Below are 15,855 nucleotides of genomic sequence, written 5' to 3'. Positions count from 1 at the left end.
AACCACCAGATCATCCTAAAAATGGGAGTAGTTGCGCTCCAAGGGTATGCTGAACTAGTAGAGTGGGCATGTGGAATACCCGGCGGAGAAGAGAAATGCCAAATAAAAATAAAACAAGAAAACATTAGCGCTTATGGCAGTGGAGGTGCGGCACAGCCAAAGCTGATGTGATACAACTGTGGCAGAAAGGGACATTTTGCGAAGAAATGTCGGGCCCCAAGGAAAGGAAACCAATCTGGGGATGGAGGGGGCCGTTGCAATTATTGCAACAAAAACGGACACACAGAGGCCACATGTTGGGATAAATATGGAAAACCCCAGCCCCGACTTGTATCCGCAGCAGAAGGCAGGGGACGAGCGACCGAGGAGGAAGTAGACTGCCAGTCTGCAGCCCCCATTTTTAAGAGCAAGAAGGAGGGGAGAATTTGTATGTCTGCACTGGTTGAGGGCCGGCAATGTGAAATGCTAGTGGACACAGGTGCATCTATATCTATTACTGATCTCCCCCTGCCTACCTCCAATGGAATGATTTATATAATGAAATGAAATGAAATGAAAATCGCTTATTGTCACAAGTAGGCTTCAAATGAAGTTACTGTGAAAAGCCCCTAGTTGCCACATTCCGGCGCCTGTTAGGGGAGGCTGGTATGGGAATTGAACCGTGCTGCTGGCCTGCCTGGGTCTGCTTTCAAAGCCAGCGATTTAGCCCAGTGCTAAACAGCCCCGGGGTAGGAGGAAGTAAAACACCCGTCTATCTAAGCGAGAGCACACTGGTGGAAATAAATAACTTGTATATATCAAATGCGATTTTATGTATGTAAATATAATGAGGGAACAATAATGGGGAATGACTTAATGAAAGAATATGAAATTTTAATTGACTGTGGGAAAGGGGAATTAATTTGGCCAACAGAAAATGGCCGGAAAGCAAAAATGGGAAGGCTTACAAGCAACCTCGAAACTATTAAAATGGCCACTACCACTACTCGAGACTGGAGGTTAGAAACAAAGGGGATCGGGCTCATTTGCTCCTCTGCTCCTGAAGTATGGGCAAAAACTAAACTGGATACTGGTTTAATCAACACAAACCCAATAAAGGTGCTCGGGCCTAAACATAAACCTCACCGACAATACCCGATAAAACCAGAAGCAAAGGCAGCTGTAGTAGAAATAGTCAGAGGCTTGATGGAAAAGGGAATCCTGAGGGAAACCACGAGCACCACCAACTCCCCTATCTGGCCGGTGAGTAAACCAGACGGAAGCTATAGACTCACTATAGACTACACTGTCCTTAATAAAGTTACGCCTAAATTGCACCCCATTGTAGCAAGCCCCTCGACAATCCTAAATGGACTGTCATCGGAGCACGAAATCTTTACAGTATTAGACAAAGCTAATGGCTTTTGGCCCCTCCCCTTGGACCCAGAATCTCAAGAAAAATTTGCATTTACAGTAGGAGATAAACAATACAGATGGACCCGACTACCACAGGGGTTCCATAATAGCCCTGCTATTTTCCACCGAGTCATGAGTGAAGCCCTGGAACGAATAGAATTACCAAAGAGTAGTATAATGTAGATGATATACTGATAGCCTCAGAATCCAAGTCAGGGCACCAGGAGGCATTATATGTGGTGTTAAGCGAATTGAACACTGCGGGATTTAAAGTAAGTCCCAAAAAGGCGCAAATTGGAAAAGAACAAGTGCTATATTTAGGATATCTAATCTCACAAGGACTCAAAAAATGCCGGAGACCGGAAGAAAGTGGTACAACAGATGCCACGCCCGGCAACTGTAAGAGGAGTTAGAAAGGTACTGGGACTATTTAATTATGGCCGAAGCTTTATCCTCGAATTTGCAAAACTAGCCGAACTTATACAGAGGCTAGTTAAAGGAGGAAAGCCAGCTCTAGATTCTATAGAATGGGGAACAGAGCAGGAAGAAGCATATAACAAACTAAAGACAGAATTAATATCAGCTCCCGGTCTGGGACTACCAGATGCTAACAAAACCTTCCACATACATTGCAATAATGAAGGGGGATTCTATTCCGCAGTAGTGACACAAGAACATAGAGATAAACGAAGACCCATAGGCTATTACTCGACCGCCGAGGGTCCAGTAGTCACCAGACTACCAAGATGTATAGCGGCATTAGATTGCGCTGCCTGGGCAGTAAAAGTCAGTGAACCGATAATAATGACCGGAAACATAATCCTCCATACTAAACACACCCTAGTAGAAATGTTAAATACAGGAAAGTTAAGATCAGTCTCGAATATGAGGGCCAAATGGGAAGCTGTCCTGCTGCCCCCTAATAAATCGATTACCATAGTAAGAGAGACAGGAGATAATCCGGCGGAAGGAATTTTAGGCTCAGGAGAACCACATCACTGTGGAGACGTAGATACAGATATGGAAGAAGGAAAGATAAAGGAGTACCTTTAGCAGCTGCTGAGGAAACCCTTTTTGTAGATGGATCACGTAAATACATGGAGGGATTACCAAGGACAGGCTGGGCAGTGGTCAATTACAGATTGGAAACGATAAAGTCAGGAAGGATTGATGGAGGGTTGTCAGTACAGGTGGCAGAACTAGTGGCACTCACATAAGCCCTAAAATTATCTGAAGAAAAGGTAGTAAATATATACACCGACAGCCGCATTCAGGGTAGTACATGACTATATGACAGCATGGGGAAGAAGAGGATTCATAACTACAGACGGTACTCCAATTAAACACAAAGGATAGAAGCACTACTAAAGGCTAGTGTGCTCCCTAGGGAGGCGGCAGTAATCAAAATCAAAGCCGACCAACGGGAACCAGGAAAGGATGACCTTAAGTGGCCTATATTTAAAGGAAATCAAGCCGCAGATAGAGCAGCACAATTAGCATTAGAACAAGAGGCCTTTGCTGAACTACCAGTAGCTGTGGCAGACCAGATAAAAAACGAAACAGATATCCTAAAGCTGCACGAGGACATCTTGGAGGAGGAGAGAGGGAAGTGGAAGGCACACGGAGCTAATAGAGGGAATGATGGTGTATGGAGATATAATGATATATCGCCAGAATGTATACAAAATATCCTCCTGCAATTACACGCATGTAGGAAGGGACGCAATGACGACTAGTATAAGAAAGGAATGGGAAGAGACATAGCTCGGTATTACCACCGATGTATGACCTGTGCACAATATAATCCCGGTCGATCCATAAAAGTAAAAATGGGATACCAGCCCCGGCCAAAGGGGCCATGGGAACATCTGCAAATAGACTTCACAGGACTCCTACCACCATCCCATGGAAAGACTTATTGTTTGGTGATTATTGATCAATTTACCCGGTGGGTGGAAGCGTTCCCTACTAGGAAGTGTACAGTCACCAGGGTGGCCAGGATATCGGCAGAAGAGGTTATCCCGAGATGGGGAGTACAGCTCCAAATTGATTCCGATCAGGAGAGGCATTTTACTGGGAAGGTAGTAAAAAAGGTGTGCCAACTCATGGGCATAAAACAGAAATTCCACATCCCCTACCATCCACAAAGCTCTGGGATGGTAGAACGAATGAACCAAACCCTTAAAAATGCTTTGGCAAAAGCTATACAGGTGTCGGGAAAAACATGGACTGAGGTATTATCCATAATCTTGATGAAATTAAGAGCTACAACGAATCGTACAACTGGATTGACCCCGTATGAATTAATGACTGGAAGGGCAATGCAGCTCCCAGAGAATATTATCACTGATGGGGCCGATGTAGGCCCGTCGAAAGATAGGATTAGACGATACGTATTGGAGCTGAGCGGCCAACTAAAAGAGATGCGTAAATCAGTAAAGGACAATCAGAAACAACGAGACGCAGAGAGAGAGCTCAAAACACTTCCTAATGTCCCTACTGCAGGGAGTCGAGTAATGGTTAAAAACATTACCTGAAAAACTCAGGTTCGCCCCTAAATGGAACGGGCCATACCAAGTTATAATTAGTGGAGATATTTGTGCATGTATAGACATTAGAGGTAAGGGGGTCTGGAAACATTGGTCTCAACTTAAAACCCAGGCGACAGTGAAAAAAATGTGATTTGCTTGACTTACAGACCCTCTTCTCTGACCTCCAAGCAAGCTGAACGGGAACGCGGGCAGTAGCGCGCGGCCGGTACAGGCTTTGGGATATTGTTAATTTAGAATGATAAGGATGAATCTGATAAAATTGATACTGTGTCTGGGACTGCTGGAAGTCGGCAACTGTCCCCATAACAGCAAACGAGAGTCACATGTGAATACGTCCCTTTATATGTCCTATGTGTATGCAAGGGATGTCAATGTGTCACAGTGTTGGGTTTGTGCTCATGTACCGATACATGCAAAAGGAGGGATCCCCCTACGTCCCATCTCTTTTAATACTTCTGAAACAGCAGAATGATGGCTAAGGAATGGCGATGCAATCACACCGCGAGTAGTATTCTCGCCATTCTTTCACCACACCAGGAATACTATAGAAAAATGGGAATCGGCTGGGTATTATATGAATCAGTTCGAGCGTTGGTATCGACCCGAGTATGATGGCCACCATGAACCCCCTCATTTTGTCCTAACTAATAAATCAGGGATGGGCCGTCCAAAGGGAGAAATCTGGGGCGATATTCTCCACCAAAAACGGTGCCAATCAGACGGGCATCGCGCCGGCCCAAAGGTGCGGAATGCTCCGCATCTTTGGCGGCCGAGCCCCAACATTGAGGGGCTAGGCCGAAGCCGGAGGGTTTTCCACCCCGCCAGCTGGCGGAAATGGCGTTTGTTGCCCCGCCAGCTGGCGGAAATGGCGTTTGGTGCCCCGCCAGCTGGCGCGGAAATGCGGCGCATGCGCGGGAGCGTCAGCAGCCGCCGACAGTTTCCCGCGCATGCGCAGTGGGAGAGTCTCTTACAACTCCGCCATGGTGGAGGCGGTGGCGAAGGCGGAAGGGAAAGAGTGCCCCCACGGCACAGGCCCGCCCGCGGATCGGTGGGCCCCGATCGCGGGCCAGGCTACCGTGGGGGCACCCCCCGGACACAGATTGCCCCACGCCCCGCCCAGGACCCCGGAGCCCGCCCGCGCCGCCTGGTCCCGCCGGTAAATACCAGCTTTGATTTACACCGGCGGGACAGGCAATTTCTGGGCGGGACTTCGGCCCACCTGGGCCGGAGAATTGAGCGGGGGGTCCCGCCAACCGGCGCGGCCCGATTCCCGCCCCCGCCCAATCTCCGGTACCGGAGACTTCGGCGGGGGCGGGATTCACAGCGGCCAACGGCCATTCTCCGACCCGGCGGGGGGTCGGAGAATGACACCCCTGCTTCCTAAAAATTGGGACGTGAGATGCCACCAGAGTAGGAGATAGTGCATGTGAACACTATCTCAATGTCACCCCTTCATATGGCAAAAGCACAACCCTTCAGACTATTACGAACCTGAAAACTCCCAATAAAACTGAAGGAGGCAACGTAATGTTTACAACCTCCTGGATCGGTGATCAAGTGACGAACCTGGCCTCGTACAATGGCACCTACTTTATCTGTGGTCATAAGGCATACCTCTGGCTACCTATGGATTGGACCGGATCATGCTACAAGGATATGTAGTCCCGTATATCCACCACCTTAAGGACTTGAGGAACCACCATCAGGTGGGAGATAGGAATAAACGGGACATAACGAAGACTCAACATTTCTTCGGGATCGTGCTCCCCCCTATTGGGGTGGCGTTTGCCATGAAGAAAATACGTAAAGTAGCAAAGATCTTAGAAGTAGCCAATGACCCCACTGAGGCATTGCTCGAAATGAGCAACGAGATGGTGGCCATAAGAACGGTGGCCCTACAAAATAGGGCAGCCTTAGATGACCTCCTGGCCAGCGAAGGAGGAACTTGTGCCGTGATTGGTTCTGAATGCTGTACCTACATCCCTGATAGTTCGGACAATATTACTAACCTTGCCGATCATATTCGGAGGGAGGTTCAGAAATTGCATGAGACCTCGGGCAGGGGATGGCTGGATTGGCTACTTGGAGGGTCCTGGGGGTCTTACCTGATGCATGGATTGATAATACTTGTCACAATTATAATTGCATGTTGTATAATCATTGGATGCCTTAATATGTGTTGTAAAATGACTATGGCTCGAATGATGCCAGTACACTCGGCCCGTAATCCGGACGACATCCCGGTAATGGTCACCACCGAACAAGGTGGTGAAGAACATGGGGCGGAATTCTCCCCCCCACGCCGGGTGGGAGAATCGCCCGGGCGCCGCGTGAGTCCCACCACGCCTCCCCGACGCCCGCACGCGATTCTCACCCCCCCCAAACCAGCGCGGCGTGAATCACAGCTGGCCGCTGGGAGAATCGTCGCTTGCCGTTGGTAATAGGCAAGCGGCGATTCTCCGGCCCGGATGGGCCAAGCGGCCTGCCCAACACGACAAGTTCCCGCCGGCGCCATCTACACCTGGTCGCTGCCGGCGGGAACAGCGTGGGAACGCTGGGGGGGCAGCCTGTGGGGGGGCGAGTGGGGTTCTTGCACTGGGGGCGGGGCTCAAAAGGGGTCTGGCCCGTGATCAGTGCCCACTGATCAGCGGGCCGGCCTCTCTGAAGGAGGACCTCCTTTCCTCCCCTGCCCCGCAAGATCCATCGGATATCTTCTTGCGGGGCGGCCGCGGGGAGGACGGCAACCGCGCATGCGCGAGTGACATCATTTACGCGGCGCCAAGGCCAGGCGCGCGTACATGACGTGGCGCCGCTCCTAGCCCCCTGGGGGCGGGAGAATAGGGGGCTGGGAACGGCCTCCGACGCCGGAGTGAAACACTCCGGTTTTCACTCCGGCGTCGGGACTTAGTCTCCCGATGGGAGAATTGCGCCCGGGGTGTCACATATGATGATGTGTTTATATAAGTAATTTCAGACTAAACATCGAAACAGGTTATATGCCCGGGGATGTTTAAAGCGGAGATGGGAAGGTGTCTGTCTGACCAAGATCCGAATTTGGAACAAGACAGCAACAGGGATATTGTTGGTCTGAAGAATTGTTGACACAATCCTCGACCTAAAGGAGGGATTGTTAAGGTAAAACTTGTACATGGAGAAGTTAAAATTAAGGGTTGTACATGGAGAAGTTAAATTTAAGGGTCTCTCTGTTTTAATTATGCTTGCAATAATGTAATTGGGATTCTGCAAAGATCTGGTGCAGCTTGCAATGATGTGATTGGAAGATTCTGCAAAGTTCTGATACAAAAGTGCAACAAACTAACCGTTTACTGTTGAGACACCTGCTATTCTTGTAACTGAAAACAAGGAGTTGTGGACATCAATTATCAAATGTTTTCAGAGGAATGTGATTGGGAGATAATTATTGCTAGGGGGACCTAATTGGTCATGTATGTAACTCCTTCAAGCTAATGAGAAACACGTTTAAAAAAGGCTAACTGCCGCTGTGAAATTGAGGTGACTGCGAGCACTGCGGAGTGCCGGCTCTTCTCCCAAAAGCTTTTGCCAATAAATGGACTTGACTCAACTCTTTGGTGTGGACAGGTTATTACCCACTTCAGTACTCTGGAATTTTTTTCGTAGGGGGAGGGGCAGCGAAGGCAAATCAGTGTCTAATCCTAAAGTCAGCCTGGTTTACATCAATAAAATGTGGCTAGTCTATGTTGACAGAAGTCATATTTCAGAATAGAATAGTTTTCAGTTATAAGTAGCTGCTTCCTTCTGCTGGCTGATCCACAGTTCAGTGGAAGCAATGGAAGGAGGTGGTGTGTTGACATTTGACACTTAAGAGGCAATATTAGGAGAAGCACTTTTGATATAATTGTATGATATTCTGTTGTCAGCTATTTTATCTAATCCATTAGCTTATTTTGAATGAGTTTGTCAAAGTAGTGAGCAGTGGAATGTCATATAACCACATTAAGCATCCACTGTTAATATCGCCAACATTAATTTCCAGATTTAGACGACTGCCTGTGTTTGAAGTGTAGCAGAGGGAATGCCAAAGGAAAAATATGAAATGATGCCAATGAGACATATAATTTATGATGTGCAACTGATGAAGCTTTTTAGATGCCGCAAATTTAACTAGGTATATTATTCATTTGGAACAAATGGAGCTGTTATATGTGTACTCATTGAATCCTTACATAGTTTCAAGCATTTACAGTAAGGTCTTAGTTTTTAAAATAGAAACACACAATTTACTTCTCATCTTACAGAAAAAACAACTTGTACCACTAACATTGGAAAACATCTAGAGGCACATTTCAGGAATGTAATGTGACAACAATTGACACCAATACAAAGAAAGAGACTTTTGGATAAGCTTGGTCACAGAGGATCTTAAGGAAGGAGAGGTCAAATGTTACACTGAGGTGTATGAAGTAGAGGATGAAGAGGCCAGAGTTGGAAAAACAGAGTTCTCAGAGGCTTAAAAGTCTGGCAAAACATAAAGGGACAAGGAAAGGAAAGGTCACGGTGGGATTTCAACACAAGGATGAAAATTTTAAATCAGATGTTGGTGAACATGGAGCCAATGTAGATCAGTGAAAACAATTGGAGCTTGGTACAAGATACAAGCAACAGCATTGACAGAAACATTCGAGTTTAAGATGGCAATGATGTCTGTTTAGTAATTTAATTCTATTTGTGCATGAATTAGCTGAGACATTTGGAAGAGATTCTGAGAGATTTATTTAGGCCTCTAAGATAAGGCCATCTAGCCCATCAAGTCTGTATGCCCCTCCCCCATGGATCATGCATAATTTGAAGACTTGAAGGGCCAAATGGTCTCCTTCTGCACTATGGGGATTCTATGGGGGATACTGAAACTAGGGAACATAGGGGTTATTCAAAACAGAAATAAGGGGTGTTTCTCTCGGAGGGTCACTGACACTTTGGCTACAAGAGCAGATCAGAGTCCAGGAATCCTGCAATGAGTAACTTACCTCCTGACTCCCCCAAAAGACTCTCCACTATCTACAGGCACAAGTCAGGAGTGTTATAGAATTCTCTACATTTGCTGAGATGAGTGCAGCTCCAACAACACTCAGGAAGCTTGACATCATCCAGCAGCCCGCTTGATTGGCACTCCACCCACAAACATTCATTCCTTCCACCACCAACACACAGTGACAGCAGTGTGTACTATTATTATAAAGATGCAGCACTGCAGGAACTTACAAAGGCTCCTTAAGCTGCACCTTTCAAATCCATGACTTCTACAATCTAGCAGGACAAGTGCAGCAGACACATGGAAACACCACGACCTGGAAATTCCCCTCCAAGCCACTCACCGTCCGAACTTGGAAATATATTGCTATTCCTTCATTGTAGCTGGGTCAAAATCCTGGAACTCCCTCACTAACAGCTCTGTGGGCGTACCTATACCACATGAACTTCAGCGGTTCAAGAAGGCTGCTCACCACCACCTTCTCAAAGGCAATTAGGGATGGGGAACTGAATTTTAGAAACATGGAATTCTCTTTCCCAGACAGCAGTGGAGGCAGTCATTGAATATTTTTAAGGCTGAATCACAAAGATTCTTGATTAACAAGGGAGTCAAAGGTTATAGGATAGACAGGAAATTAGAGTTGAGGCCAGAATCAGAGCAGCCATGATCTTATCAAATGGTAGGACTTGCTAAAGGGGCAAAATGGCCTACTTCTGTTCTTAATTCATATGTACATATCTATTATTTTGTTAGCAAAGAAACAACCATTTTTTTTGATTCTTAGACTTATTTGAGGTTCAATAATTGGTGGTCATTAGTCCTGTACTCACACTGGTTTGTGTAGGCCCGTGTCCTCTAATCTTGCAGTTACATTGGTGTCCTCCATCCAACTTAAATTATATAGAAATTACAACGTGGAAGCAGACCATTCGTGTTGGTGATTATCTATCTCATGAGCAGATGTCCTGATGCCCTGTGCTCATTCTTTTCCCACAGCCCATCATTTCCATTAACCATCTACCAAACCTATTCTTGAGCGATGACATGGGGTTTCTGTCAGTTACTAATGTTGGTACCGCAACCTAGCAAAATAGTTTGCCTGCTCTCAGTCTTAAATTCTTTGCATTGAATCTTACATCTGCAGTATAACTAATTTTAAACATCTCCATTAAAATGCCCCATAATCTGCTCAATTATAGTAAAAACTGCCCCTATTCATCTTTCTTTGTACTTTCTTACACCAAGCAACCTTCTGGTAAATCTGCAGTTGCTTCTCTATTGTCCCAACATTCTTCCTATCATGGTTTAAGAAGCTGTTGAGTAAGTAAACACAGCCAATGGACTAATACTGCAGCAAAATAAATTCAAATCCCACCACAGCGGCTGGGGGAATTTAAAATCGATGAATCAAATAAATCTGGAATAAAAAGCTAGCATCAGTAATGGCAACGGTGAAACGGAAAACCCATCTGGTTCACAGTTGTCCTTTAAGAAATCTGCCATCTTTACCTGGTCTAGTTCATTTGAATCCAGATGCATCTCCTGCTCCTTTGCACCCATTCCCACTAAATTACCAACTGCTCTTCTCTGGCTCCCATGCTAGTTGGGTCAAACCCTAGAGTTCCCTTCCCAACAGCACTGTGGATGTACCCACACTACAAGGACTGCAGCGATTCAAGAAGACAGCTCACCAACACCCTCTCAAGGGAAATTAGGGGTGGGCATCAATACTGGCTTGGCCAACTTGATGCCCAGATCCCATTAAAAAATAAGGAAAAAACAGATGAAGTTCCAGAATAGTGAGAGAGTTGGAACGTATGCTGGAAAGGAGCCAGGCTAGTTTTGTTTTTCACCACAGCATGAAGGTACAATCATTGCAACAACACACATTGGGATATGAACAGCAAGAGAAATGAGGAAATAACTGAAGATGGCCCGGTCTGTTTTCATCGATGGCAGTCATTTTCAAAGTCAAGGTCGCAACTGCGGTGGGTCACGGCGGGTGTCAGGATGGTCAGAGGAGCTATCGGCATTCCCGATTGCGGGAAGAAGTTCCCAACACGCGGCCGGGTTTAAAAATGCCGGCCGTGACCCGAGTTCAAAATGCCGGCCGTCGCTTGTGTACCCACCCTCAGCAATGCGGAGGCCCAGTGAGGCAGAATGCCTCTTCCTGCCGTCAGCGTGCTTACTCAGGAGCAGATTCTTAAAAAAAAAAATCGCTGGACACTTCCAGAGAGCAGGTACATTGATGTCATGTGTTCTGGGTGCAAGAAAGATTCGTCAATTTTGTAGCTGCCATCAGTACTGTGAATTCCAGGGCCTCTGGTGAACAACCCATGAAGAAGAAACTGAAAACAGGAACAAAGCAGTCTCAAATAGATTTTTTGAGGTATACGTTTATTTTGTGCCACAGCAAATCAGGATGCAAAGCTTGTGTGTATTATATGCAGTGAAATTCTGGTGAATTAATGATTAAAAGCCTCAAAAGTTCAAAGGGATTTCAAGACTAATCACGGCACGTTTGAGGACAAACCGCCTGATTTTCTCAACGGGTGCAGTGAGATCTTAAATCATCAGCTGAAGTCCTTATCAGAAATGTAACACTGAATGACCAAGCAGGCTCACCTGTCACAGTAAAAGGTAAGCGGAAATGGTGTATGTGATGTTTGGGTGGCATGGGTCACGAAGGTCGGCTGGCGTGGGCCCCGGAGGATGGTTGGCCGGTAAAAATGGGTCCCGGAAAAAAAACACTGATCTATGGTGTCTGGCTTACCAATAGTCTGAATTAGATGCTTAATTTAAACAGCCATAGGTTAGCAATATGCTGACAGGAACCTTCTATATCAACAGAATATTTTAGAAAAAGAAAAAATCCAATAATTGGAAATGCTGCCATTAGAATTTCCCCCAAAATAAATACAAAACCCTCCATAATTTGCAGTTGCAAGCACATGGTAAAAATGGAATGATAGTGTTCGGAAGTTGGAATGAAATGAAAGTAAACAATTGGATTTTTAAAAAACTGATCGAGAGTAGCTTTACTGAGGACTTGTGAGATGCAGATTAGCCTAGTAAGCAGGGTGAAACACACACTTTAAGTAAAGTGAAGATCAGCAGTCTCGGGACCTAGATCATAGCCATGTCCAGTCGCAAAGCACGGCTCTGGCAGATAAATCAAGCTGTTGGGCAGAAAATAAAGCAGCAGAAGTCTGTCTGTGTTAGACCCCATAGGTTCTACCCTAAACTAGAAGATAGGTTCCCCCAAAAAAGCTACAGGTCATGGTGACAATTATTTATGGGATTTAACTCAGTGTTAAAATCTATGGGATGCTGTTTTGGGGAAGGTAGGTATATCCTTGGAGTTTAGGAAAACAGACAGATTTGGATTGGGGGGTAATTTAAGCATACGATTTGGGTCATCATTATTGTAGTTAATTGCAAATGCTGTTGTTTACTGTTGACTTCTTGTTATGTGTTTTAAAGCTTATTAAAGATTTTGTTATTTAAATAGTTTACAAGACTGACCCTTTCCTCCCCGGGTTTCATCTGTTTTCTCACATGTTTTTCCAAATCGCAAAGTAAATAGTTAAGAACACCGTTCCAAGTTTCCCTTCTGGTAATTGGGATGCCCTCGCATTGAGCATGAGCAGTGTACATAAAAAAAATTCAAATCATTGCACACCGTAAAGTAAAATAAAACAGTCTTATATTCTTATACAAATCTGATTTAACTCTGAAAATTTTACAAAGAATAATAAGCTACTGTCAAGTTAGGAAATTATTTTTCCAGACTTCACTTGCAGATCACTGATGCACAGACTTGGCAAACAACCCCAAACCTGATCTACTGCTGTCGCCTTGCTTCAACCAACCTCCATCTCATATACATGCCATCACAAAGAATCCTTACTTCCACTTCCTTAACATCGTCTACCTCAGTCCATCTATTTCTGAAACTCTCATGTCATGTCTCGTTATCTCTAGCTTTGATTATTCCAACATCTCAACACTCTTCTGCCTGTCTCCTTGCAGATCTATTTGGCTCCCTGTTTCCCAATGCTTCCAATTTAAAATTCTCATTGGGTTTAAATCTCTTCAGGGCCAATTTCATTAACCTATTCCAACCCTATAACACCACTCCCCAACCCCCACCATCCCCAGAATACCATTCCTCCAAATCCAAAATTTTGCACATCCCTTATTCTTTGTCCACCACTAGCGGATGTGCCTTCAGCCATCTGCACTCCATGCTGTAACGTAACTCCCAGGTCCTCTGCTCTCCATCTCTCTGCCCTCCTTCGAGCCCTCCTTAAAACTCTTCAATCAAGATTTTGGTCACCTCTCCTAATAGCTCCTTTAGCTGCTCAGCATTTATTTTTGAGATTTCTGTCAAGTGCCTTGGGATGTTTTGCTACATTAAATGGACTATAACTACAAGTCAGTGTGTTATTCTGCTGTCAGTTATAGTGAAATTTAACCTTGGTGGTGGAAATTGGTAGATGCTGCTCCATTACCAGCTTCTGGTCAAAAAAAATCAGCTTTAAACTTACCATTAGTTGAGACCTTTTCAAATGAATTGTATTGGTAGTGAGCATTTCAGTTGTAGAATAATAGTATGAAGGACTCATTCTGGAACTAATGTGAGACAACAAATTAAGGGAACCATACTGCATGGCTGGGAGAGATATTTGGGTTGAGTGACCATAAATACAAGATTAAATGTAAGAGAACTAGAAAAAACTTATTTGCACATGGAATGATGAGGATGTGCAAATAATTTCCAGAATTAAAGGATATGGGAACAGAGAAGCCAAATGTGATTTGGGCGATTTGCTCAAATGCAGGACAAATGCTGACCCTGACTGATATAATTGAGCCTTCTGGTAACACAAAAGCATCATAGGAAGGTTTGTCACTAGACATTTTATCTGCAGCTTCTTGGGTGAACAGTTACAACATGTAATTACAAAATAAAACTACAAGAGGGAATTCAGTGTAGCAAATTAACCACACCAGAGTTATGAAGTTTACATAATTAGAAAATTTGTCCTCGTGTTGTTTTAGCTCCTCCATGTTGCCATGCTAAGTGCCTTGCTGCCAGCACAGACTCGGAAGAAATAAAAATGATCTATTTTCATCAGGACACAATTTTTAAAATAATAATTAAGCTTCAATCCAACGACAATACCATCTGTACCAGTCAATTGTGATGTGTTTAAAATTTCTTTCATCACCGAACTTGGCTGTTCAGTTTTAAAGAATAAAAATCTGGAGGAAAGGTGATGTTGCTAATATGGTGTGTGTGTGTACATTATATGTCTGTCAGGACGGGAGAACAATTATTCTCTTATGAGGCTATGATTGTGATACTGCTGTTAGAACTGAAACACAATCCAGGGACAGTTCTACACTGCTGTTAATTTTAGAAAAAACATGTGTTTAAGAAGGTCATTGTGAGTGGGAGAATAGGTCCCTTAAAAGAGACAGTCACTTGCTCAATTACTGAAGTACAAAAACAAAAGAATATTTCAGTGAGAATATTAATCCCACAACTGGAAAGGAATCTATTGAAATGTGTTCCAGAAGAGTGTTACAGTGAGAAGCCACTGTAGGATGAAGCTGGAGTCCTGCACCAGTAGTAATAAATATTGGCATCAGCAGTCTTAAACTCATAAAATCATCACATTTAGTTGGAATTGAAAAAATGCGATCCGAGTAACAAAAATTAGTTAGTCTATTTTAAGTATTGTACAAGAAGTAACTTATCTCAACATAGTAATCAGGGTGAAACAGCTAAAGAAGTAATTTGACACAAAGCACATGTTTTGCAGCCAACATAACAAGAAAGGAACAAAGCTTTGAGCAATTTGTTTTCCAAAATATAGGAAACATGAAGGATGTAAATAGGCTGATTGACCCTATTAAGTTTGACCTTCCATTATTCAAACTCCCTCAGCCCTCAACAATAGCTTATTGTTTTGAATCTCCAAAAGACTTGTGGCTTATTACAATCATCACTTTTTGAGCTGAGAAGTTCCTTCTGACTCCTGATCATAAGTTGTTTTTCACTAGTTCATATCTACGGTGAATGAAATGAAAATCGCTTATTGTCACAAGTAGGCTTCAAATGAAATTACTGTGAAAAGCCCCTAGTCACCACATTCCGGCGTCTGTTCGGGGAGGCTGCTGTTACGGGAATTGAACCGTGTTGCTGGCCTGCTTTCAAAGCCAGCAATTTAGCCCTGTGCTAAAAAGCCTCTGCTAAACACACAACGGTGGTGTGTATTCTGCCTTATTTTATCTTATTTAAGCTATGTATTTAAAGCTTCTCTAATCATAAAATACAACAATTTAGACTATTCATTTATGAAGAGGTGACATGAATCCAATTAACTCATGAGAATTAACTGCCGTCTATAATTCCTATGCAATACAGCATGAGTTGGAACTTACCTTGTGAGCACTCTTCCACATGTACTTCATGTAAGCATAGGTGACATGGGGGTGAACTGTAGACAGCGGCTGGTCAAGGTGTTTTGAAGGATCTACGCCAAGCAGTTGGATCAGAGTCTTATGGGCCAGGGCCTATAAAAAGAACCGTTGTATACAGAGCACAGTTGAAAAATAATTCCAGAAAAGTCTAAGTTTCACTTACTATTTTTCTATAAGTTATACTTTATGTCTCCAGACATTTCCTGCCAGCTTTTCCCAATATAAGTTTTCATGTCCACATTCATGATGGAAACTGCCAATGCAAACGTCTCGTGCTCTATTCACAACTTCGTTGAGGGATTGCAGTGTGAAATTACAGCAGGCCATGTTTGCAAAGCCCATATTATAAATATGAGAAGAATTTATAATAGAAGTACAAAAGTAAGATTAGAATGAAAAAATGGG

The 15,855-nt window shown here is 44.2% G+C and overlaps 1 protein-coding gene across 4 annotated transcripts in view; it reads right to left on the bottom strand.

Annotated features, from left to right (window-relative positions):
• mtor (mechanistic target of rapamycin kinase) overlaps nt 1–15,855 on the bottom strand; it is a 436,061-nt gene that overhangs the window by 112,425 nt on the left and 307,781 nt on the right. For all 4 annotated transcript variants that reach the window (XM_072478465.1, XM_072478464.1, XM_072478466.1 and 1 more), the window contains one exon: nt 15,412–15,543. In XM_072478465.1, coding sequence (XP_072334566.1) covers nt 15,412–15,543 — 132 coding nt within the window. The remainder of the gene's footprint in view (nt 1–15,411; nt 15,544–15,855) is intronic.

The sequence above is a fragment of the Scyliorhinus torazame genome, chromosome 16 (assembly GCF_047496885.1).
Source record: "Scyliorhinus torazame isolate Kashiwa2021f chromosome 16, sScyTor2.1, whole genome shotgun sequence".
Taxonomy (NCBI): Eukaryota; Metazoa; Chordata; class Chondrichthyes; order Carcharhiniformes; family Scyliorhinidae; genus Scyliorhinus; species Scyliorhinus torazame.
Note: the sequence above shows the minus strand (reverse complement) of the source record. Positions and strands in the feature narration are given on the sequence as shown.